Consider the following 26,159-nt stretch of genomic DNA (forward strand, 5'->3'; position numbering starts at 1 on the left):
CAAGAACGCAAGACGTAAACTCACTGATTCGAAATAAAATACATTATAATTTATATATATAGTCTATGCATGAACTCTTAAATAAATACAGCTCTCATGCTACATCCATTCTTTGGAAGAGTTGACAATATTGTTACAGATATTTATTTATTAAACACAGTTTAAGTACAGGGAATGTAGTGAACTGCACTGCACACAATTAGGTGAATTATAGGAATGAAATGTTTTGGTCTTCATAGGTCAAACATGTTTACAACAAAATAATAAAATAGTGTGAAAAATGTGAAATAAAGACATTATGTTTGTGGAATAACAATCACACAGGTAAAAATTATCATCTATAGAAAATAATGTATGACATCCTGACATAACATTCTTATTGTTCTTTAAGTTGATAATGCACAATAGCTTGATGTGCATGAAATGAACATATTATGAAGATGGATAAAGTCCTACGGAAAGTAATGTGAACAGCAGTCACAGGTCCTGTGTAATAAAAAAGCCCCATTAGAATCTGATTGTATTTTATTTAATACCCTTTTTTTCAATAAATTACTTATTGCTTTTGACCATTTTATTTAAGACACACGTGCGTTTCAGGATCAGTGTATACCCGTTAAGACCAAAAACAAATGGATTTCCTGCAAATGTGAAAAGACTTCACAGGTCCCACACAGTTGGAAACCTGTGAAGGTCTTTAACACTGCCGGGAGGCACATCCACACACAGCAGCTGTGTTTTCAGGGTTCAGTTCCTTTGCCCTTTTCCCTCCCTTCCCCGCTTCTGATGATGCCGTACTCCACGGCCACGTCCAAACAATTCTGAGCGATCTTTGAGATCGGCACCGAAATGCCTTCTCCTCCCTTCGCCAGAACAGACAGGATCTCCAGAGCTTCGCTCTCGATGAGTGTCTCAGCCAGGCTCTTCTCAGCCTGCATCATGTTCTGCACGATGACCACTCCACGATGACGAAGGTCGGCTATATCGCTGAGCAGCAGCGCCTGTACGATCTCAAGCCAGTGGGTTGTCTGAGAAGAGAAGACAACAGGAAGTCATGTTTGCATGAATATAAAAATGCGCTTTTGTAGTATGTGACAGTGCTGACTTGTTCGAGGTGTTGGGACAGCAAGCTGCTGCAGTGGTGTGCTTACTGTTTCGGGGATTCGGGCGCAGAGCTCGGGCTGCTCAGCGGTCAGCATAGCCAGAGTTCCAGCAGCGGCTTTCCGCAGCCGCTCATCCTCCTCCCCACTGTAGAGCACAAGCAACTTCAGGCGATCGTTCCCTGTGGCCAGGTACAGCTTCTGCACCTGAGGACACACCAAACATCCATTGTTGTTCGTTTAACTTTTAAATAGAGTTGTGCCAAAATAATCTGTGATAAAAAAGTATGCCTCTTACCTCTGTGCTTAAAACCAAATTACACATGCACTCTGTGGCAGACGCTCGGACCAGTTCGTGCTCCTCAAACATATAGCCCTCAACTTTCGGCACAGCCTTTTCTTTGATGAGCTTTTGCCTGTGAAACAATATACTTTATCAATACAGACAGATACTTTGAAACTATTATATACTTGTGATGTCAGAATAGGTGATAGATTCTAAAATAAAGTCAAAACTAAAGACTAGAAAGTGTTAAGTTTTGAGCTAATACATGGAAAATTAAAAAAGAATATGGCAGCACCAGGCAGGTCTACCATCGTCACATTTAATTAATATGTGCATACATTAAAATAAAAAGTCTTCTGCATCCAAAGACCTGAGAGAATTAAAATTTCCTTGTAAAGACATGAATCTGGACTTAAAGAAGCTGTTTTCATGCCCTCATTCTAACAGTGTTTTTTTTTTTTTAAACACATATTCTTAGGAGAGACTTCCCCCTAGTGGCCAACCTGAGTCTGTCGCTGATGCCGGCCAGGTTGGTGAGGGCCATGAGTGCCTCAAAGTTCTGCAGCAGGGTGCATTCAAGACTTAGAAGACTGACTAGCGGCCGCACCACCTCATAGATCTACAAACATAAAAGAGGGAAGGGTTAACTAGAGGTCATTTTACACTTCTGACTGAAGAGACTGATGACAGATTCTCCTTACCCTTTCTCCCGGAAAGGCAATTTCTGGGTTAGATGTAATGGTTATTTTTGCCAGGGCTTGTGCTGCTTTGATTTTCCCTGCATCCGTGTTGTCGGATGCCAGCGGGATCAGGGCCTGACGAAGAAAACAGTAGTCATGCATCGTATTAACCTCTGAAAGCAAGGTACTCAGGTAAGTGCACAGGCTGAACTTTAGTGTATTTATCGCAAGGCTCTACCTTTCCTCCACCGTGTGCCACCACTGTGCCTCTGTCTTCCTGTCTTTCCACCAAAGCCAAGAACACCCTGCCGCGAGAAATGGCATTAAGAGAGAATCTACAGAGAGAAGGTTGAGTAATAAAAAGACTCACTGCTAATTTCCTACCTGGCGATACACTCTTTGCAAGCTTCCGTGAGGGCTGGACTCTCCTGTTTGACCATACACACCAATGCAGATACTATACCAGCCTCCAGCAGCTTCACCAGCCTTTTCTCCACATAGGAAGGTGCATCCTAACACATGAAGATACAGACAGGTTCAGGTATGCATGTCACATCATTTTTAAGAACAGTTAAAGAAACAGGATTACGTTGGGGTAGTAGAGTTGCTGTGCAGCAGTTAAGTAATATTGTGTGATATAAAAAAGGTGTATGTAAGCGGTACCTTGGGGTGCTCCTCGGGCACATGCTGCTTGGCATATTTGGCCAGCTCCAACAGCTGAGGATCCGGCTTCTCCACCTCGTAGCTGTTGGTGCAATTAACCAATGTGGAGCCCACAGCAAAGAGCACCGTCTTATCCTCAGACTGTAGGAACACACATGAAACACAAAGTTAACACAAGTTGATCACTATAACCACTCGGACCCTTTTCTGACAGGACTTTGTAATCGCCTTCTGCGACGCAAGTATCAAAAACAAAGCATCGCTCCAACCTTTGCTAGTTCAAACATGGCCAGCAAAGCGCTCTTGTCTTCCACAAAGTCCTCCTTCACATCAGCATCAAAGGTGAGGTAGGCGAGGCCTTCTACAGACCACCGGCGGGAGGTCGGGGGCAGAGACTCATTACACAGCCATCTAACAGAGGAAGAGAAACAGCTTGCTTCAAATCCAAGAAATCCACTCCTCAACTGTCTCTCTTTTTGTCATGCTATGCAACAATGCTGACCACACGTTACACATTTCACTTAGTTTAGACGCAGGTTCAGAATTCAACATAACCACACGTACTTCCTGCACTGCTTGGCGAGCTTCAAGGTGGATCCCTCTGCAAACTGCTTCATGCTGAAATCAGTCCCCCCCGCTGATCCAAGTTTGCACAAACCCTGTGTGAAAAGCCACAGAAAAGTGTTAACCTTTTCTATTTAGTTAGCGTTGTTCTTTTTCCCCAACTATCTGCAGTACTTACCACAAGGGCCCTCACACGTATCCTGTCATTCTCGCTCTTCTTGTAGAGGTCCTTCAGAAGTGCCACTCCGTTGGCTGTAATGAACGAGGCTCTCTTTGCCTTGCCTGCAGCATGGATAAGAGCCTCGACCGCTACCTGCTGGTGAATGACTTCTTCTGAGGCACACAGGGAGATCACTGCGTCCATCAATCCTGACATCTCCATTGTTCTGTTGCCCACCTCGCTTGGTCCTTGAAGGAGCACTGATACGGTCTGAATGGCTCGCAACTTGGATTCTAGGCCAGGTCGGCTGAAATGCTGCCTACCCAGAAGAATATGAGATTAGGATAATTTTACAGTGCATTTTTTTCCTTGTTTTTTGGGTAATGATGTTTTTTCATGTTTACGTTATTTCTAAAAAACAGGCACATTGGAATAAATTAACAATCTTTAGTGGTCAACTCACTGAACATATTCTTCACACAGTTTGTTGAAGTTCTCCCTCTCCTTGTCACTGTTTAGGTCATCATAAAGTTTGCTAAGCAAGACAGAGCAGCTCATGAGGGAGTTGTCTGTCAGGGGAGGTCCGTCTGAGAGCTCAGCGACTGTCCCAGCCACCTCCAGGATCTTCTTCAGTCCTGTGGATGGACAAGAACATCATTAATCTAGCTGCAGCAGTGCCAGATAAAACTGGAGACTGAATGTCAAGGGCTTGGAATAGCTAATACCATTGGGCAAATTTTCATTTGACATTTGAAAACGTAGAATACAGATTTCTACTCCTTCTCACAGTAGTGAAACTATGCCGAAAAACTGAAAAGTGCATGTTTTGACAAAGGTGTTATAGTCATATAGTAGCCCATCAAATCATAAGTGTGAGAGAATTATTCAATCACATGCATGTGTGTTTCATACCTTGGTCTATCACCCATAACGTGAGGGAGTTGTCTGGGTTTTTCAAAGATTTGCGGGGTACTTGTTTGACCAGGAGGTTGATGGCACTGTCTCTGCCTGGTCCTGACACATCAAGCGCAGGAATCATTCCCAATAAATGCCTCAGCATTGAGCGTAGCTCCTTGGAGGGTTCTGTGTCAAATTCACATAAATCAAATTACCACTGAAAGCACACAAACAGACAGCTGATACACACAAAAAATAAACACAAAATTAATATAAACACGATCCAAAGGTCCAAACTCACCAGGAAGTATGGCTTCATCTTTCCCCCTGATCTCTCTTTTCATGCCCTCTGTTAAAGCCTCAAACATCACCTGCAGCAAGTGGCAGGCAGCCAGAGACACAGTGGAGGCTCCTGATCCCATCACTGTGCACAGCTGCTCCATTCCCAGCTCATTCACTATAGCCATAGTCTGGGAATTAAACAATAGATGTCAGCACGAGAACGACGGCAAAGAATCTGAGTGGGTGTTATTAACACCGGGGATATGATCTCCTGACAGGTATACAGGGTGTATATATATATATACCAAAATCTGCTTAGGCCCACGCAGACGAACCGTGAATAATAAAAGACTTGTAGCAATATTAAAAGGAACAAAGGTACAAAAGGGAGATCACTAAAGATACACATCCTTTTTTTTATCTGTGTCCTAAGAAATAAAATACAGGTTTATATGCCTGTTAAAAAAAAATGCAATTAATATCTTAAAACAAAATGATTACACTTACTCTGGACTGATGCCCTGTGCATAAACCGACCAGAGTCCTCAGAGCAGAAAGGACCACTTCCTCCTGCTTTGACGGAAGAAGCTTCTGAATCAGCTTCACTCCTTCGTTTCGGAAGATCTGCTCAGCTCCGGCCTCTTCTCGAGACAACACCACCAGGTTCTGAGCAGCCTGAAAATGATAAATAGACCACCTTATATTGGTGCAATACAGATTTATAGATGGGTCAAGAAAATAAATGACAGGAATATCAAAGAACCACTGACATTCGTCAGGTCTCTGCCTTATGAGCCATTCTCACCTTCTGTCGATCGGAGTCTTTTGCAGAGGCGTCCAATAGGAGGGAAAACATCTGCTGCACACGTGCATCTGTGGAATTTTGTTGTATCGACTACAGGACAAGGAGAAAAGACCATAATTATCAATCGTTCCATTGGTGTACAACAATGTCCAATACCTCCATGAACCTTTATTAAAAAACATATCACCGTCTGCTGGATCTGTGCTCCTAGTTGTCTGAGCAGATCCTGGAAGGCTTTGTTTTTGGGCTCCAGCTGAGCACATCTCTGGGCGTCCAGGAAGGCCTGGTCAAGCCGACCGAGTTTCTGAAAAGCCTGCGCTCTCCTGAACCTGGCTTTCACATCGCCGGGGTCATTGTCGAGAGCTGGAAAAGGTGTTGCACACATGACATTCGATATGACTGTGACTGTGTACATCCATACACCTTCAGACAGTTAAAAGGGACAGTTTGTGCACCAACTACAAGAGGTTTACTAAGATAAACCATCCTTTAACTACACACATATAGTAGTGGTGCATAGTTTCTTCATTCAAAGATCAGATAATAATAATATTTATTATTTTCAACCCACTGCACATTACTATTGCACTCTGTATATACAGTATGTACATAGCTTTTGAACACAGTTTGTTCCTGTATTTTAAATTGTATTTCTGCTACCCTGTGTGATACTGTGCTGCTGTGACAAGTGAACTTCCCCGAGCGGGATGAATAAAGTTTTCTATTATATCATACTCTATTCTGCTCTATTCAGTACAGCGTGTTGGTCAATATAACTGTTTCACGAGTAGCTCTGAGTATCATATTTGCAAACAGCTGCCTTGTGTCTTGCTTTTCCAACGTTCTACTCTTTGGCACTGAAAGCACAACAAACCAAGTGGATCCTCCGGGCTTCCGCCCAGACCTTAGCAGGGCACAGTGAAACTATCTAGATTGGTAGTAGGCTTTATCATCTGATGGACTCTACGATGCCAGCAGCAGCAGCAGGACCAGTGTCGTGTCCCACCTTTGGAGGCATCAGCCTCTGCCTTGCTGTGCTCCTCCAGTTTGAGGTAGCATGCTGAGCGGTTGCGGTGCAGCACCGCGCTCTCTGCTTGGCTTTGGCTCAGCTTCAGGGCTTTGGTGTAGCAGCAGACGGCGCCGTGTAGGTCCCCTGCCTTGAACAGACTGTTCCCCTCCTCCTTCAGGGCGATGGGCTCCTGGGTTGGAGGGAAGAAGTTGCGCTCAGGTCGACAGAGAACTTGCTAAGCTAACAAACGGCGAGGCGGCTAACTGTTGCTGTCTTACCTTTTCTTTTTCGGTCGCACTCATCGTCGAGGTGCTACACGCACAACAGCTCTACTCAGGATGGAGAATGTGTAGCTTCACGTTCCGCCACTTGGTCACAGACACCTACTTGATAGCTTCAGACCAAACATGTTACACCCTCTCGCGACGCTTCCGGGTGTCCGGAGCACGTTGAGGACGTTCACGCACAAGCCCCGCCCCCTTCCCCTCACGTTCCACTACCATAAAAGGAAGAGAGCAGCAGGACATATCTCTCTCTGTGTCTCTGCTTTATTTGGTTACATTTTCATTGTGTCAGCTCACACAGACAGAGAGACTTTAATCAGGCTACTAAAAGAGCAGCCAGCAATCTATTATCTAATAATACAGAGAAATCTGCCTCCTTAGTCATAACACCCTTACACTGAAACAAATATTTAAAAACATTCAGTACAGGCAACAAACAAAAGCTGTAAGCAGAGGTCATCCATTGAACAAAATAAAGTGAAAATCAATATTTTGGATACAAAGTTGAATATGTTTAACTTTGCATCTTATCACGACAGATACAGTAAGAACCCCCTCCCGCCCCTTGCTACAATGCAGTGCAAAAAAATGTAAGGTCACACAAATATAAGGTCAAATGTAGTGCCCATACCTCAACTTTGAACTTAAGTACACTACCCAATAACTTTATATAGGGACGGGGGAATTTCTATGAATTATGACAAACCAAAAATGTTGTAATTTCTCTCACTTTTTGGGGGCAAACAGGAAAAAAACAGGACATTGAATTTTGACTTTTGGCAAATACATTCCAAAATGTGTACACACACACACACACACACACACACACACACACACACACACAGACACACTACTTTAGGCCAGCGCTACAGTGTGAAAACCACTACAGAAAGTGTCCTGGTAAAGTATTTCCTCCATCAGTCCCCTGGGGACTCTCCTTTACCAGGACGTCCAAGCACCATTGTCGTGTGTCCTCTGTTGCTGTGGAGACAAGGTGCTTCCCTTGTGGCCCCATGCTCAGTTTGCACCTGTTAAAACACTCAGATTACCACGGCGGCTTTATACCTTGAGAAGAATATCCAGTTAGGGCGGTGGGCATGTCCTGTTTCTCCTGAGGGCTGGGCTTGCTGTGAGACCTCATACATATCAGATACATAACAGATCCACGGGAGACACACGAGGCTCAGTGACAGCACCATGGACCCAGAGAGAAGAGCCCCAGTCTGTGTTCCACATCAAAAGCAGCTGTGTAAACATTTGTTCCTTGTCATGACTCTGTTTTGTGAGAGATTATGCTTTCAGGACAAGATTCTTTCATTGTCGGCGTCCTTTCTGGCAGCAAAACTACTCTTAAATCTTTTAAATCGTATACATCATTTTGAATGGTTTTATAGATCATGTGAAAACTTATCCATCTCTTCTGACCAGAGCAAAACCAAAACAAAACCATCTGTTTCTGTCACTCCCCACACGGTCGTCTGCTAATTAATTATTGAGGCGTCAGCTCCTGTTTCCTTAAACACAAATCGTTCCTAAATGATCCATCCGAAGAACGACAATGTAACTCACCTGCAAAGCGTCATTAGACTTTCCACAATGGGCTTCTCAGATGTCTTATACCTACACAGTTTAGTTGTGACCTACTATCACAACAATGTGGTTCTTCTTGCTCATAGACTGATAAATCTGCACTGGAAAACAACAACATATCATGTTTGATTCCCAGACACAATATCACATTTATCACAACAATCTACATGTGAATGATTCAAAAGAATTATGTGTTTTGTCTCAACAATATATAGAGCACCGGAGCCATGGCACTATTCTGTCTCTGAACTGCTGAGTGGATTGTTCTAAATGTTACAATAATTAATTAGCAATAACTATTATTGGTAACTGGGTCATGTTTACACCAGTGGGTGACAAAGTGTTAAATGGACTTTACAAAGGTTGTGTACACTCCTGGCGCACAAGTCTTGTGTGACTGTAAGTGTTTGGATAAACAGTTATATATTCATATTCACTGTGTTTGTATGTACGTTTCACAGTTCAACAGAAGGCAAACATGCAGGTCCCTCATTCCCACTGCCGCCAGGCGCTTTAACACCAACATAAACATAGCTCATCATTACTTGCACCTTCTCTTCTCCTCAGGTCACACAGAGCAATATAACTGTAATCATTGTGTGCCACTGCACTTTGTTTTCATGTTTGTGTATATTAAATATAGCCCGACCAATATATCGGTTGGCCGATAGTCTGATATGTGCATTTATGTTTAACATTATATGTAAAATAAATGTTTCTTCGCTTAATTCAAGTTCTATTTATGTGGTTGTATTTGTATTTTTGTTTCTATTTATAGTTATTTATGATAAAGTTTATGGTTGAAATCAAGCCTCGTTTACATTTCTTTTGTCATAAAGGTTTGATAACGATATCTTAGGAATCATTGAGAGATTTAAAAATAAATAAATATACATACAAATATATACAACACTATTATGTTTTTTTTACTCCCTATTTATTACCTATTCTATAGTCTACATTTTTTTGCAGCTGTAAATTTCCCAAGCATGGAATTAATAAAGATGATCTTATCTTATCTTATCTGGCTAGATCACACTGTGCGTTAAGTGATTATTTTTATACGATATTCAATAAACTATTTATCTCTAACCTCCTGCTGCGTTGCAGACAATTACTCACGTTAAAACCAAACCTCTGCATTTCATCTTTTTTTTTTTTTAATGAATAGGTTGGAGCATTTATTTTAAAATGCGCCGGAGCCATTGACCAATCACCGACTGATGCGCGGCTCCTCTCTTTCCCATGAGCCTTTGCGGGAGCTCGTAGAGGTGGTGCTAGCTGTTCGTTCTGATCTGTCAGCCCGGAGCTGGAGACACACACACATTCACACACACCACCGGGGACTGACTTCACTCTTCCGGACTACTCTCGTACATGGGTAACGTCCCTTTCCCCCCCATTTTTTTTTTACACACACACACACACACACACACACACACACACACACACACAGACAGAGTCAGGGGCTCCGAGGTCGAGCAACGGACGGCAGCCGAGGGGTTTTAGACGCAAAGTGAACGGTTACCCAGAAATATCAGCCACGTCTTATTGTTGTCAAGCCAATACTTGCTACCGTCTGTCACAGACCGAGAGAGAGAGAGAGAGAGAGAGAGCGAGCTGCCGAGCTCCTCTCCGGGGGGCTGCGAGACGGACAGCTGTGACCGCCGTCCACACGGACTCACCGTCGCGTGACAGCTGTTAGCACTGACGGTTTACGAACTCTGGACATGTCGAGCGCCGGATCGATAGCTCGCGGACCAGCCGAGTCGCCGTGGTAACTTGACGGGCTCGTCTCCGGTAGCTAGCGCTAGCTTGTTTTTCCGGCAGCACGCCTGGCTCGTAACTCGGGATGGCGAAAGTTTTACGCGTTTCCCTTTTATAAAACGGCCAATGGGACAGTGCAACCTACCGCCTTAACGAGCGGTCGTGTGTCGGGCGCCTACGCGGGATGAAAATCTAATTGCGGGTATGTGTGTTGCTCTTTTAAGTTTGCTGCAGCGCCAGTGTAGCCTCGGCTAGCTGCCCAGCGTTAGCCCACCTCAAGCCATTCAAGTTAAACTTCAACGGAGGTTGCCAGACCCCTCAGTCAATAACCCCCTCCAGGTGTACGTGTTAAAGGGCGGGATAATGACCATCTAAACAAGCCGTCACGTGAGGAAGCCTGGTGGGATCTGCTGTGTATTCACATTTGGTCACATTTCATTCATGGCTGTGTAGTCGTTGTATCCCTCTGTGTGTGTGTGTGTGTGTGTGTGTGTGTGTGTGTGTGTAATGATGTGCATGTTCTCCACCTGGTGCAGATGGTCTCTAAAGAAGAAGTCGACGTCTTCCTGTTCCTGTTGACACTGAGGGTGTTATTCGTTCCGGACAGAGCAGACTGCAAGTGGGCAGGTCATCGTCCCATACCCCCCCCTCGGTAAGGCTGAGGATAGTCCCAGCTCGAGAAAATGAGCCGATTAGGATTGGGTTGGATTTGCACACACAGGGGGAGACGGCCACAACCTATTGGTGCTGTGAGGAAACACAGGCCACTCTGCTCGTCTTGATCATCCCACCACCCTTCTCTTATGTTGACTGTACTGGTGGTCAGATCAAAAAAACAAAAAGTGTCTCTTGCTCTCCTACTCTTCGCCTGTGCTTTTTTTTTTTTTGAAAATGTCCGGCGTAATGTGTTTTTTTTTTTTTTGCGTGCTCCATTAATTTACAATTTTTCTCTGACAGCTGAAGAAGACCCTCCCGTGTGATTTCAACTTGGCTGCTTTGAGATCAAGGACAGACGCCGTGCCCACGCCGCCTCTGTAGATATATATGCAATGACTTCATGCTACAGAGAGTAGAATGAACACTCGTCTCATTTTAATTCCCGGCGCTGCTTTGGGCAGAGTTGGAAGTTGATGCAGAGAAAAAAAAGCTGCTGTTCTGTGACAAGTTGGCCTTTTTTTTATTCTGGGCCCTGTTTCTTTGCACTGTCCCAGCATAGTGTGCAAACTGGTATGGCGCTGGAGGCCAACTGAGCCAAAAGGGGGACACCCGGCTGCACTGGAGGATTAGACACTGGACCAGGAGAGCAGGCCCACAGGGACGCACATCATGCTGCCGGGACACTAGGCTCCCTGTTCAAGCCCCCTCTGTGTGGCTCTTGGTTTTTTTCTTCTTTTCCTCCAATCTCATCGGTTTGGATGGTCGAGCACAAGGGCGACTTTGAAGGAACCCACCGGTGGCTGTGGTTTGGCCAAAGCTGACAGACATTTTTTGCCAGCTAAATGCTGATTAAGTATCCTTGTCCACTGCTCCCTTTGCTGTGGTCTCCAGTATGGTGAGTGGTGTCTGGAGGCATCGCAGGAGTGGAACTGAACAGTCAGCACTGTTGTAGCTGGTTACTTTCATTTTTAAAATTTTGTATTTTTTTTATTGCACTGTGGAGGATTGTGTTCGAAGTTTTCAAGGACTTTTCCCTTTCCCCTCTGTGCCGGAAAAAAACAACCCAGTCAAGGTCAATTTTTTTTTCCAAATTTGAAATCCCGGAAAGAAGACCGAGTTCCAGAGGAGGATGAAACTGAGGAAACAGGTGACAGTGTGTGGAGGGGCCATATTCTGTGTGGCTGTGTTCTCACTGTATCTGATGTTGGATCGAGTCCAACATGATCCTGCAAGGCGACAGAATGGTGGGAACTTTCCACGGGTAAGAGAATATTTCCTGTTGCGTATATTGGGATAAAAAATCTCTCTCTGCAGTCAAAGTTTTTCGTTCTTCTTTTTGCATGTTTTCTTGTTGCAGTACTCTGATTTTTTTTAATAACTAGTCACATCCAGTTATACACTTACTGTACTCTAGAGATCTTCTCACAATTTTCCTTAAGAGATTGTTTAATTTCGAGTCTTCAAATGTGAGTTTGTTCAGTCTTACAGTGAATAATGTTTGTTTGATCACCAGATTTAAAAAAAATTATGTTATTGAGCTGTGCGGTTTTTAATTATTTTTGTTTGTGTTTTAGAGCCAAATCTCAGTTCTACAGAACCGGATAGAGCAGCTTGAGCAGCTCCTGGAGGAAAACCACCAAATCATCAGCCACATAAAAGACTCTGTGATGGAGCTCACGGACACAGGAGCTGTGTCTCCCAGCGGCCACCTGCCATTCAGAAGTGCCAATGGTTCCTGGGTCCTTCCATTCGATGGCCGCCCCACTTTCCTTGCTGTCAAACCCCAGGACTGCCAGTTAGCTGTAGGCAACGGAGATCAAGCAGACGTTCAGGTGCCTTACCGACTAGTTTTAAGTGGCCGTAACTTATGTGTTGCTGGACAACATTTACTACAAAATTTGACACAGGTTTAATGCCCCCCAATATAATCCGCACCAATGGGACTCTCAGATGTGTGTCCACTTGTACACACTCCACATTATACACTACAGATGATTACCTTCATGCCACCCGGCTCTGCCCACCTACTCAAACACTCTGGATAAGCATCAAACCACCGTCGCTGTCTCATAGACAACTGTCAAGCCCCGTCAGGTCCCCCACATTACAATAAAGTACATTTCTAAACATCAATTATATACAATATTTTTGTATTTATTTTTGATTCATTATCATTTTTTTTCCAGATCTCCCCTAAAACACATTTAATTTGCAGTAATTCAATGTCACTGCCATTTTTATTATTATGATGACTATTTCATCCATATTTTTATTACATTTTTTATGTATGTTCAGGTCACCCTGTTCACTGTGTTCTTTTCCCATTTCGATTACTATCATTAACAAAGGAAAAGTAATGGAAAAGAATGGGGGGGAAAAAATATTTCTGGTCTCTTAATAGCGAGCAACTGATGAGATGGTTTCATTTTAGATGCTGGATGTGTACTCCCTGCTGAAGTTTGACAACCCCGACGGTGGCGTATGGAAGCAGGGCTTTGACATCACCTATGAGGCTGATGAGTGGGACAATGAACCGCTCCAAGTGTTTGTGGTCCCTCACTCCCACAATGACCCGGGTGAGTTGCGAGGGCGAAGGAAGGGAAACTTTAGCTGAACGTTGAACGTGTCTCTGTGCTAGTTGTGAAAGTCTGTCTGATCAAATGGTTTCTCGAGACACAGCCTAAAGGCGTGTCTGAAGAACAGTTTAAAAATAGAGCCTTGTTTGCGTGGATGAGACAAACCATCTGCTATGAAGCCTTACCTGGGTTGGAGGGCTAGTGATAGGGATGTAGAAATCATTCGCCATCAGGCTCATTTGTACTCATTATTATTATTATTATTATTAGCTTCCTGCTGACGTGATTGACGGCTTTGCAACGAACAATGGAATTACAACGGTATTGGCATTTGGAAAACTGTAGCTATTTATAAACTGGATTGGCTCAAATTTTATTTTAGACCGACATTTCCATTTATATTGTTTACCCGCCTGCCACACGCTTGCTAACTTGACAGTTATTGATATGTTGACAGGCTGTAAAGACCATCAACAGTGGGAACCGACTTCACTCGGAGCTAAATTTGATACAGACTGTGCTGCGGATTATTTTCCATGCTGCAGTGTCCAGTGTTCTGAGATGATGGTTGGGCTTTTTAACCAGAATGTTAAATTGTTTTTAAAATAAAAATTCCGAAGTAAATCGACCTGTACTTCACAACCCGGCTGAAAGACGCAGATTATGATCCAGAATAATGTGGAGCTTTGATTTTTTATAAAGATATATTGGCCTACAATATGTGAGATGACTATTTCACAGGATATTTATAAGCTGTGATACTCTCTTGCACACTAAAAGTGCCCTGAAAGTGCTTTTTAGTCACGTTCTTTGATACCACTCTGCTAAGTAGTGTTCTGAGGGGGAACAGCTCCCACTTGAATAAAATATGAGTTTTATTTTTGATCTGTTGCAGCACTTTTTCCACAGTCTCTTTACCTGCCCTGTCTTTGTAAGAGCCAGCGATCTTTTTGCCAATTGTCGACTCGTGCATATTTTTTTTTCTCTACATTTATCTTCTTGTCTTCTTAGGTTGGATCAAGACTTTTGACAAGTACTTCACAGACCAGACGCAGCATATTTTAAACAACATGGTGGTGAAGTTGGCTGAGGATCCTCGCAGGAAGTTCATCTGGTCTGAGATTTCATTCTTCTCCAAGTGGTGGGAGACTGCTGACATTCACAAACAGGAGGCTGTACGCAAGTGAGTAACAGCTCGGTGAAGCACACAGTTTTATTTACCCCGGGAGAAAAAATAAAGATTTCTTTTAATAACCACTGGTCCTTAAATACAGTGTTTTTTTTTTAACTGCATAGTTTTTGCCAGCATACTGTGGATACCCTAAAAATAACGTGTTATCTGGTTAATGTGACTCTACCTCCTTAGGGCTGGATTATCCTCACCTTGTTTTCTTAATCCGCTCTTCTTCCACAGACTGATCCTTGGTGGGCAGCTGGAGATCGTGACAGGAGGCTGGGTGATGACGGACGAAGCCAACGTTCACTACTTTGCCATGATTGACCAGCTCATTGAAGGACACCAGTGGCTGGAGAGAAATCTGGGTATACAACCCACCAGAATTTTTTCTCCTTTATTCAAGTGACACCTGAATGTTCCAGAATCGTCTTTCTGTCCTTGAAATTTTTGAATTTGAAAGATTCATTCCTTCCTTTATTATCTGAATATGAACCTTCCTCCTCCTCCTCTCATAAGGTGTAACTCCTCGCAGTGGCTGGGCAGTAGACCCTTTTGGGCACAGTGCCACTATGTCCTATCTGCTGAAGAGAGCCAACCTGACCAGCATGCTCATTCAGAGAGTCCACTACACCATCAAGAAGCACTTTGCCTCCACCCGCAGCCTGGAGTTTATGTGGAGGCAGTCCTGGGGTGAGTTGACCGGAGCCAGCAAATGTCATCAGATTCATGCGCTCATCTTTGTTGAGCTCAGAGCAGTCATCACTATATCATCTTATTTAATTTTAAGGCTACTGTCAGCAACGAAGGTCTCAAGTCAGGCGTTTGTTTGTTTTTCTTTTTTTAATCCACTGCTTTGACAGACACCGGATCGAGCACAGACATGTTTTGCCACATGATGCCATTCTACAGCTACGACGTGCCTCATACCTGTGGGCCCGATCCGAAGGTCTGCTGCCAGTTTGACTTCAAGAGGTTACCAGGTGGTCGGATCAACTGTCCCTGGAAGGTGCCGCCGAAAGCCATAGTGGAGGCCAACGTAGCGGAGAGGTGAGGAACGTGGGGCCCAGGATTTCTATCAGAGGTAGAGCAAGATATCAGCTGGGCTGACGTCTCGGCTGTAATTTTCTTTTTGAAGATCAACTCCCTGCTTGGTGGTGTTTATTTTACACTGTCAGCAATGTTTTTTGTTGATGAATAATTTAAGGCACTCGTGAAATGAACATGCCAAATATTCTGGTGCTCCAGAACTGCTGCTTTTTTTGTTGTTGTCATATGCGAAAACAGTAATGACAGGACAAGGCCTGAGGAAATGATGACTGTGAGAATTTTTTGTTTGAATTAGTCTCTTCATTCTGGATTGTGATCTTCAGTCACATAGATAATGATGGAATTTCATAGATCAAAGAATTAATGAGTTATTTGAGAAATTAATCATTAATGAACATTAACCTTCAGTTACAGCCCTCGTGTTGACATTGTCCGATTGTATAACCAGAAATGCAAATACTGAAGAAATGTTCGGGGTTATTTAGACAAAGTTATCCACTAGAGACCAACAAGTTTATTTTTCCAACCCCAAAATATATTAATTCTACCAAGTACTTTGTTATGTGTTTATGTCAAATTTGGCTCCAGCTGCTCACACAAATACACACAGCAGTTTGGTCACCGCTGTTCTTCTCCCCTGCAAATAAACTAAACTTGAACTTGTGCCAGTGACAAGAGAGGGTGGATGAACGGAGGGGGAGGGACACAGACAGCAGATAGTCTTGTAGTCACATTGAGCTAAAAACCTAAAAAAAACAAACAACCCTTGGGCTAATTTGATCCTCCTACTTCCAAGGTCAGGGGGATTTTTTTTCTTTGAAATCTGGCATTTGCAAAGCAGGGCAGTTTGGATACCAAGAAATGTTTTTCTCTTTCTCATTCAGGGCACAATTGCTCCTGGATCAATACCGTAAAAAGTCCAAGCTCTACCGCAGCAAGGTGCTTCTTGTCCCCCTGGGAGACGACTTCCGCTACGACAAGGCCCTGGAGTGGGATCAGCAGTACATCAACTACCAGAAGCTGTTTGACTACATGAATTCTCACCCAGAGATGCATGTACAGGTGTGAAGAAAATTTGTCAACTGTCACAAAGTTTGTTGCCAAAAATATATATATTTTTTGTTTGTACTCGGCTTGTCTCAGTGTGCAACCTCTCTTGTGATAATGAATCATGCTGTGGTATTTTAAGTTGCTGACAGAACAAAGGATCTTTCACTACTCGATGTTTGGTTCAGAAGATGCTTTGCAAGATGAAAGGCACATGAATAATAATGAGAGCTGTTCATTTCTTCCGTTCAGCTGTGTTTGAGTAAAGTCTTGTTTTTTTCCCCCAACATGTCATCTGTCACCAGGCTCAGTTTGGGACTCTCTCAGACTACTTCAACGCCATGTACAAAGCAAACGGAGTGGCCCAGGGATCCAGACCTGCAGACTTCCCGGTGCTGAGCGGGGATTTCTTTGCCTACGCAGACCGAGAAGATCACTACTGGACTGGCTATTTCACCTCTCGGCCCTTTTACAAGAGCCTGGACCGTGTGATCGAGTCGCACCTCAGGTGGGCCACATTAATCACACAAATTGTATTTTATTATTTTCCACTGGAAACGAGATGTAGATGTTGCACAGGAGATAATGCACAAACCAAATCGAAATCTGGGCCTGGAAGCTGCAGTCACTTCCGAAAGGAAAGACTTTTTGGTAAATGGACAAGAGTTAATATTGTTCCCTGATGCTGATTTTAAATCTGTCATTTTTTCCAAAAACACTAGAAAACAGGCCTAAATTACAGAAAGCAACACAAAATGCTTGTTTTCCATACAAATGGTTTGTCAAGACTTTTCAGTTTGGTATGTGAACCTACCTTTAGTCATGAAAGTGATCGAACGGACATTACATTTTCATCTCCCCTGTTTCTCTCAAAATTAAGCAAAGTGGCAAAAACTCGAAATACACTTGAATTTTTTTTCATGTTCCATGCATTCTAGGATTATGTTTATAGCACTTTGCTGGAATAAAGCAAATAAGACAGTTTAAAGCATATGTAAGCTCCTTGTTTAAGTTTGACATTTTTAATTTATTTCTACTTTTCAAAGAATCAAATGTACAATAGCACTATAATGTCTATATGAAGCTACTACGTGCTACTTTTAAAGGGCGTCTCAGTGATAACTGTTTGTTAATGTCCTTCAGGGGGGCAGAGATCCTTTACAGCCTGGCAGTTGCGAATGCTCGACATGTGGGCATGGACGGACGCTACCCGGTTTCGGACTACGCCCTGCTTGTGGACGCGAGGCGGACCGTTGGTCTCTTCCAGCATCACGACGCAATCACTGGCACTGCGAAGGAGAATGTTGTCGTCGACTATGGCACCAAGTAAGGATCTGGGGGGGTTACAGAGAAATGCCACTATGGATTAGATGGATTGAATTCTCTTTTTTAAATTTTAAATTCATATGAAACCCTGTGCTTCCGCTATCTAATCCTCCGTCTCTGTGGACATTTTAAAACGTTCCCGTCCAATAATTTGAAGGGTAAAGTATTGAGCTGCAGTAAACCATTGGTTCTTCCTCCACCACCCCAGATTACTGCGTTCGCTCATTGGTCTGAAGAGGGTGATCATTAATGCTGCTCATTTCCTGGTGATGAAGAACAAAGAGTTTTATCGCTTTTACCAGACGGAGCCCTTCCTGGAGACGGTAAGAGGAAACGTGCTGTGATACTCCTGCCACTGTATACTGCACTTGTGTCCCTTATTTATTCTGTATGTTTCTCTATGTCATATTTTTCACCTGTAGGATGATCGGCGAGCGACTCAAGACTCTCTGCCTCAGCGCACTTTGATCGAACTGGACCCAGCAGGGCCGAGGTTATTATCTACATCCCTTTCATCTCAGCCCGCCGCCTCCTCCCCCGTGTCTATCCTCCATCAGCCTTTGCTCATGACTTATTCCCCCCCCCCCCCCCCCCCCCCCCCCCCCCCCCTCTCTGGCAGGTACCTGGTTCTGTTCAACCCCATAGAGCAGGAGCGGCTGTGTGTGGTGACTGTGTTGGTCAACACCGTCAGGGTGCGGGTGCTCACCGAGGACGGACAGACCCTCCCCGTGCAGCTGAGCGCTCAGTGGAGCTCGGCGAGTCAAATGAGCGCAGAGGTGTTTGAGGTAAGGTGATAAATTCAAAACTGTCCCCTACAAGGCTTCATCCATACTACTTCATCTTCATCTTAAAACATCGTTTGAAACAACCTCTCTCCATGCAAGGGTTTTTGCTTTTCATCAGTATTAATCCCCGTCCATACCAACACGCCTGAAAACATTTATCACATGACCATTCACATACACTGAGCATGTGTGTTCTCTGCAGTTATTTACTTACTTACGGAAAATATTACGAACGAGAAACAACAATGAGGAAAATTAAGAGCAGGGATTTCTTCTCTTGGACGAACGACGAGGGGGAACTAGCACTTGCCCGCCCAGACTAAAAATGTAAAACTACTAAAAATGGGGCCAGCAGCATTTCTAAACTTCTGTGTTTCAGTAGCTCGAAAAAGGCAGGTGTTAATTTAGCAGCAGTGATGCGTTTTCAAACTAAAATACAGTGATGTGGACGTAGCCTCTGTGTGAGGATTTTGACGCCGCTCATATCCCAATACAAAGATTTTATAGAGAAAACTCCAAAGCCCTCTTCTTTTAAAACAGTTATAATGCCTCAATTATCATATCATGGTCCTATTAAACCCAAACTCTGATGCATTTTTGCATAAAGGGGAGTGAGGAGCTGCCCTGAGGGGAGTGAGGAGTTTTTGTCCAAAGCGAATTGCAATAAGTGCATTCAACCATGAAGATATTACCCACAAAGTGAAAGAATCATGCGAGTACATTAACATTTATCAAATAGGCAAAATGGCTCCAAGTGCTCCACTTCATATTTTATTTTTTCTTCCTGTTTAATGATTCATGGACTAAGGTGCAGTCTGAACCGGTGAGTTTTTTTTTTTAAGTCTGGAGGGTTTCTGGTGTTCTGATTGTCACAGGGAGCTTGTTCCACCGTTGAGGAACCAGGACATACAAACAGACAGAATTTAGTTGAGGGTTGGCTGCCCCGCCCTTTCGCAGTGAGGGAGTCGCAGGCCGTTTGTCACTAGTGGACGGGCTGGGGTGTAAGGTTTGACCATGTTCTGGATGTAAGAAGGGCCTGAGGCATTCGCAGCACGGTGGGCAAATACCAACGCCTTGGTACTTTCCACCGTTCGTCTGCCACAACTATAAACCACCAGCTGACATGTTGATGCACACATCTGCTGTAAATTGAAAGCCACCATGCCCTCATTGTTCCGTCCTCTGTCCAGGCAACGTTCATGGTTCGTCTGCCACCTCTGGGTCTGGCCGTTTTCCATCTCTACGACTCCCCGGACTCGCCCATGACGCTCCGCTCGGACACCCTGCTCAGGCTGTCTGGGCGCGGTGTCACGGCCCGGGCGGCGGACCCGCTCCCGGTGCGCTCTCGGCAGTCCGACCCTCAAACCTTCTACGTCAGCAGTCAGTCGCTTACGCTGGGCTTCTCCGGAACCACCGGCCTGCTGGAGGTTCGTGTTTCATCTGCTCTCACTTGTTCACCTGAAAGTCAGGGCTTTTTGTACGTCTGTGTTAACTTCCAATTTTGGCTATTGGAGAGGAAAAAAAAAACACAAGCTAGATTTTCCACTGTCTCTTTGATGAGGGTAAACATGACTCTGTCTTGTTGTGACTCAAACATCCTTTCATCACTTTACTAATTCTTTTTTCTTTTGTTTCTTCCCCAACTCTGCACTCCATTTCTTCTGCAGAGTATCAAGCGCAAGGACGATCCCCAGGAAGTGAAGGTTCAGATGCAGTTTGTGGTCTACGGCACTCGCCCCTCTAAGGACAAAAGCGGGGCTTACCTCTTTCTACCTGACGGAAAAGCAAAGGTATTCTCTCAGATGTTTACTCGCTTCTCTCACAAAGCTTTGATAAATAGTCTCCACTCGTGTATCATGTCATTGTATCATGCTGGGGAGCTCGAGGCAGTACGACAATATGAAGTATATCGTATCTTATTATGTCTAATTCTGCTAGTGGGGATGTGGGGTTCTTCTCCTCCCTACTCCATTGATTTTCTGCTCCCAGTTTTTATAACCCATTCTGCTCACGATGCCACTCTCTCTCTCCTCCTGCTCTCAGCCCTACCACCAGAAGGAATCACCCGCGGTGCGTGTCGTGGAGGGGCCTCTCTTCTCCGAGGTGGTGGCGCATTACCAGCACTTTCAGCAGACCGTTCGCATCCACAACGTGCCAGGTCATTAACACACACAAAGCTGCGGAAGGGGAATCTGTTCAAATGGCTTTTTGCTGAAGCCTTTTTTTGTTTTAATGTTTAGCTAAAGGCACCAGATGGTCCACTCCAACAATATGTTTAACTAAATGACAATTTATAATTCAATTAGGGACTTTTCCTGTCAGCTGACAGTGTTGCCGCCTGCTGCAGGCGGATTTACGTAGCATTTGTCCCACTTTTGCACATCACATCTTTTGACTTGCTCCCCTGTTTGGTCTGAGTTTAGTTCTGAACAGTTTGGTTTTTATATTTTTTTTATAGGTGTGGATGGCTTATCTGCAGACATCACCACCACGGTGGACATCAGAGATCAGACCAATAAGGAGCTGGCCATGCGCCTGGTCACTGACATCCAGAGCGGAGATGTCTTCTACACGGACCTTAACGGCTTCCAGGTCAGTCTCACTCTGGCCCAAAACAGAAAATGTGTCTCGCATTTCTTTGTGACCTGTCAGAATAATACAATCGTGCATCCTCGATAATTAGTTTGACATATTGTGCCGGTTTCTCCGCGTTTTGATCACCACTTGTAGATGCAGCCCCGTCAACACTATCTGAAGCTTCCCCTGCAGGCCAACTTTTATCCCATGCCCAGCCAGGCGTACATCCAGGACAGCCAGCATCGCCTCACACTGCACACTGCCCAGTCTCTGGGCGTCAGCAGCTTGGAGAGCGGTCGGTATCTCGTCGCATTTCATGTGATGTTTATCATGAAAGTTATCTCTGCGACGCACTGTAGTTTTTTTTCCCACTGTCTCCAGCCTTTTTATGGAATCGTGTTGAAGCAATTATCTGCCTCTCTTGTCCCTCGAGAGGTTTTCAGAAAGCAAATCGATTCATGTCTGTGTACTGAACTAATCCTTTTATCGTGGTGGTGTGAACGACGGGGGCGTCAAGTTTGATACATTTTTTTTTCTTTCTTACTGCTTTGGAAAAAAAAATTGTCCCTGCTCCTCCTCCTCCCACAGGCCAGCTTGAAGTGATCATGGACCGCCGACTGATGCAGGATGATAACAGAGGCCTTGGCCAGGGCCTTAAGGACAACAAGAAGACGGTCAACCGCTTCCGACTGCTGCTGGAGAGCAGATCCACAGGCAACAAGGTCAGTAAGGCGACAGCGGAGGTTGTGGAAGCGGGGCTGAGAGCTCTGGAAGTTTCCGCCCGATCGCTTCTGCGGTGCTGAATTGTTCTCTTTGAGCGAGGTTGTTGAATGTGTTGTCCTTCATTCTGCGTTTATTAACAATTTTTTTTCTCCCCAGTACTAATTACCATCCCACCTGTCTTCTTGTCATCCTCTCTACTCAATAATTTTGTTTTAATTCTCTTCCTTTCTCCACTTCATCACCCTCAGTACGATGGCTTCTTTGCCAGACTCTCCTCCTTGTTTAGTTCTTTCCTCTCCAAATTCTTGACTGTCGGATTTCAAGAGGTAATGTTGCTTTGGCAACAGCGAGGACGCTTTGTTAGCCCATGTCACCGTCTGCGCCGTAGCTCCAGCTCCCGTCTTTTTGCCGCCCTTCACCTCCATAGCCATAGAAAAAGTTCTCTTTCTTAATGACAGTGGTGTTGACAGAAAGGAATGATGTCATTCGTCAAGTAAACGAACGCACATTGGCAGAGAGAGGAGCAGTTTTATTACCCAGCTCTGATAAAACTGCTGACGGGATGAAGCTGCCACAAACATCAAACATCATGTTTGAAACGGTCCTTATTTAAAAGTTGACACCATAGTGCTGCTGCTGTAACAAAGCCAATGTAGATTGATTAGAACTGTGTTTGGACTAGATTTAACAATCCGACTAGTGCCTGTTCCTCATGTTGTATCGAGACGCGAGGAACCCGCAGTAGAGCATCTAGAGTCATCGATGTCTTTAATATTTACACGGTCACTTCAACCACCACGGGTTCTAATCGACGTTCACCCTTTTCAGATGATGGACAGCACCACGACTAGCTTCCCGTCCATACTCAGTCACATGACCAACGCCGTACTGAACCACGAGGTGTTGGCGCTGCCCGTCCTGCCCAAGAGACGCGGCATCCCACCGCTGCAAACCTTCGCCCCTCTCAAGTCCATCCTCCCCTGCGACGTCCACCTGCTGAACCTGCGCAGCATCCAGAGCCAGGTGAGGAGGCAGACACGGCCACCCTGATTTTGCCTCATGTGTTGACTTTATAACTAAAGTGTGGGTGTGTGTGTGAGAGCAGCAGGACCCCCACTCTCCATCTCCGTACACGGCCTTGATTCTTCACCGTCTGGCACTGGATTGTGGCCTTGAAGCTCAGAATCTGGGTTTCAACTGCACCACCACTCAAGGACAGGTCTGAGTAGAAACACACACACACGCACAAAAAAAAAAACAAGCTCAGATTTGTTCAGTGTTGAATATTTACATTTACTCACCTCAACTCATGTATGTACTAAACATTCTTGGTGTGTGTGAACACCAAACTTGCAGTTATGTCAAGACCCAATTTCTGAATTAAAATTCGTCACCACCTCGAACATCTACAACATTAAAGTGCAGCTTAAATGTTACAGCACCTATAATAATGGTTATGTGTAATAATTAAATAGTGATGTGAATATATAAATAAAACGCTGTCCGGGGCCATTTTGGGGATAAAAAGTATTTTATTGTCGACACTTAAAGTACATTGTGTCTCCAAAATGTCCGAGCTTTCACCCAAGTGAGACTTTGAATATTAGCTAGTTAATAATTTTTTTTTTTGAATTCTTTAACTTTCTAATGTCCTTGGTTTCCCTACTCTCTTCCCCTGTGCAGCTGAGCGTCTCAGGACTGTTCCGGGACTTGGACCTGCAGCTGCTCCAGCCCATGTCCCTGACCCTGATGCACCCCGGCACGCCTCTGGCGAATGACTCCTCCCTCAGCCTGGATCCCATGGAGATCTCCGCCTTCAAGCTCAAACTTCGCTAAAGAGCCGTGCCGGACAATACGAGGCAATAAAAAAAGAAAAGAGAAAAACCCAGCAGATCCTTGTACTAAGAACCAGGCCCACACGCCGGGGGCCACAGGCGGGGGGGGGGGGGGGGGGGGGGGGGGGGAGTGTCTAGATTCTCTCCGTTTTGTCGAGCAGAACCACAACCAGGACAGCTCGGAGAGGGAGGGTCTACTGTAACAGGACTGGCTGCACAACAGGGGGCAGGCGATAGCTTGTTACTGTGGACGTCTCCGAGAGCAGTGAAAAAGAAAAGGAAAAGAAAAAAACCATCCCTGGTGAACTCGCGGCTCTTCTGAAACAACGGAGACAAACCAGAAAATGATCGTCAACAATACGACCTGGCATCTGTTCATCTCTGCAATCGAACATGGAACCTTCATCTTTACTTCTGCTTTGTAAGAACTCGCGTCTTTTTTCTATCGTCACTCGGCTCCATCCTGGACTGAACTACTGAATGTAAATATCCCAAAATGACCAGAGGGGAGGGAGGGGGTGAGACTCGTGCCACGTCTGAGTGCAATTTACAAAGCTTTATTTGGTGTATGCGTTTTTAAAATGTTATTTTTCTTTTGAAGAAGTCACACATTACAGTGCTTTTGTTTCATGTATCAATCTGTCGTTGACTGCAGTTGATTCTTTTTTTTCCACGACCGACTCGAATGCAGCAAAGAGAATGTGTGGTTCTCTCCACCGCCGCTCGCCAGGAGAACCCGCACCGCAGCTCTGTAAGCGACCGTACGTCTGAGTCCAAGAGTTCCACGTCGGACGCCACATAATAATAACAACAATGTGATCATAAATCATAACGGACGACTGTTGACCTTCTGACCGCTGGTTCCTTCTTGTAGATAGTTCAAAGACTTCAGTTCCCCCCTCTCTTCTTTTCCTGTGCTATACCTCATATATACCACAATGCAGACGACCGTATGTGTGTCTGCAGAGGATGATGATGATGTGAATTTTGATTTTATTTTTTTGGTGGTGGTTTGTTTTTGAGGTTACAGTGTCTACACTATCAGGGACCACTCATCGATCAGTGTGGGTGTCTGTGTTGAGCTGTGCGTCACGCTTCCTGTTGTCTCAAAGTGAAAGGGCCAGTTCGACCCGACTTTACACAAAGTGTTATTTGCCCATGGTGAAATCTTCCGATATTTGAATTGCACTGGAGCAAATACAAATAATCAGAGAATATTTGGTGGTTTTGCTTAATTAATTGATGGGAGAAGATGTTGTTATCAAAATTTCTGATTTTGTTTAATTTGACCATTACAACACTAATTGTGAAGAAGAATTTAATGACATTTTGGTGTGCTCAATTAATTACAATTTTAGTTCAAAAAAAGGAAAATGCAACAGCAACACAAAGGACTTAACTAATTCCAAGCATTTTTGAGAATCTTTTTTTTTTGTTCAACCTGGAACAGTGACCAAATTAAGTATTCTCTTAAACAAGAACAAGAGTTTTGAGTGTCCTGTTGATGCAAACTACGACAAAGAAAACAAAGGAGCTTGTGGTATGTGGTGAGACGGTTCAGGATCACATCAGGAACATTTTAGAAAATCCTTTTTGCTTTGTATTTCAAATGTGTTTATTGGCGACGTGACTCTGGGGTGGTGGACTACATTGTTCTGCACCATTTATTGTTTGCCAAGTACAACTGACAGTGGACCAGCTGGTACGTTTTGGACAATGGTTCCAGAAAGAGACGATGTTGATTTTTTCCCTTTTTTTTTTTTTAGAGATGGTTTTCTTAAAAAATCTTCTGCATCGTTACATTCCACAAGAATCACATTTTGTGTAATTTGGGCGAACTGACCCTTTTTTAAAATGAGTTGGATTGAATGATACACAGGATCCTCAACACAAGAAGAATACGTTTCTTCAAATGAGCTGCATTTCTTCCCCACTGCATCATGATTTGCACTTTCTCCTGTCATTCCCTACAACCTTGTCATAACTTTCTCCCCCTGCTGTTTCAGTCTCTGTAAAAATGTCTTCTTTTCTTTTTCAATTGTCTTTTTTACAATATAATGTGAGACCTGTTTGTAGCGCTGTTTTTTTTTTTTATTTCTGTTCGTTTGTTCAGAGGTAATATATGAAGTCGAGGTCTCTTCTGTGTTTGTTTTATTCATGATGGATCAAAGCTGCGGTAGAACTACAGAAGAGATGGGAAGTGAATTAAAAATCTAAAAATACAAAGTTGGTCCTCATCTGAAATTCATTTCATCTTTTTTAAATCAGTGAAGAACTTGTTGTCAGTAGGGGGCAACGTTGAGTCAGCGTGAGCAGCCTCCA

At 44.2% G+C, this 26,159-nt stretch overlaps 2 protein-coding genes across 5 annotated transcripts; one reads left to right on the forward strand and one right to left on the reverse strand.

Moving 5' to 3' along the window:
- Positions 1 to 128: 128 nt before the first annotated feature.
- unc45a (unc-45 myosin chaperone A) lies at positions 129 to 6,906 on the reverse strand. Its single transcript, XM_035642562.2, has 19 exons — positions 6,725 to 6,906; positions 6,444 to 6,636; positions 5,625 to 5,800; positions 5,438 to 5,527; positions 5,140 to 5,307; positions 4,652 to 4,820; positions 4,366 to 4,536; positions 3,917 to 4,088; positions 3,472 to 3,772; positions 3,294 to 3,388; positions 2,999 to 3,140; positions 2,730 to 2,870; positions 2,451 to 2,578; positions 2,305 to 2,371; positions 2,088 to 2,201; positions 1,890 to 2,005; positions 1,399 to 1,516; positions 1,152 to 1,307; positions 129 to 1,028 (listed from the first exon to the last, which is right to left on the reverse strand). Exons 1-19 carry the CDS (start codon positions 6,746 to 6,748, stop codon positions 741 to 743), a joined length of 2,829 nt encoding a protein of 942 aa, XP_035498455.1. The 5' UTR covers positions 6,749 to 6,906; the 3' UTR covers positions 129 to 740.
- Positions 6,907 to 9,559: 2,653 nt separating this feature from the next.
- On the forward strand, positions 9,560 to 26,063 carry man2a2 (mannosidase, alpha, class 2A, member 2). Of its 4 annotated transcripts, XM_047333261.1 has the most exons (25): positions 9,560 to 9,701; positions 10,624 to 10,739; positions 11,045 to 12,005; positions 12,319 to 12,576; positions 13,176 to 13,320; positions 14,332 to 14,503; positions 14,735 to 14,862; positions 15,014 to 15,187; positions 15,358 to 15,544; positions 16,429 to 16,606; positions 16,897 to 17,099; positions 17,735 to 17,917; positions 18,126 to 18,240; positions 18,340 to 18,410; positions 18,537 to 18,702; positions 19,893 to 20,129; positions 20,370 to 20,492; positions 20,746 to 20,860; positions 21,161 to 21,294; positions 21,433 to 21,574; positions 21,868 to 22,001; positions 22,251 to 22,328; positions 22,831 to 23,025; positions 23,108 to 23,221; positions 23,686 to 26,063. In XM_047333261.1, the coding sequence occupies exons 3-25, from the start codon at positions 11,874 to 11,876 to the stop codon at positions 23,836 to 23,838; spliced, it is 3,537 nt and encodes a 1,178-aa protein (XP_047189217.1). In that variant the 5' UTR covers positions 9,560 to 9,701; positions 10,624 to 10,739; positions 11,045 to 11,873; the 3' UTR covers positions 23,839 to 26,063. The 4 variants fall into 4 exon arrangements, with proteins under 4 accessions (XP_047189217.1, XP_035499284.2, XP_047189215.1 ...); XM_035643391.2 differs by lacking the exon at positions 22,251 to 22,328; XM_047333259.1 differs by lacking the exons at positions 9,560 to 9,701; positions 22,251 to 22,328 and adding an exon at positions 9,753 to 10,487.
- Positions 26,064 to 26,159: the final 96 nt, after the last annotated feature.

This window comes from Scophthalmus maximus, chromosome 7 (genome assembly GCF_022379125.1).
Source record: "Scophthalmus maximus strain ysfricsl-2021 chromosome 7, ASM2237912v1, whole genome shotgun sequence".
In the NCBI taxonomy this organism is placed as follows: Eukaryota; Metazoa; Chordata; class Actinopteri; order Pleuronectiformes; family Scophthalmidae; genus Scophthalmus; species Scophthalmus maximus.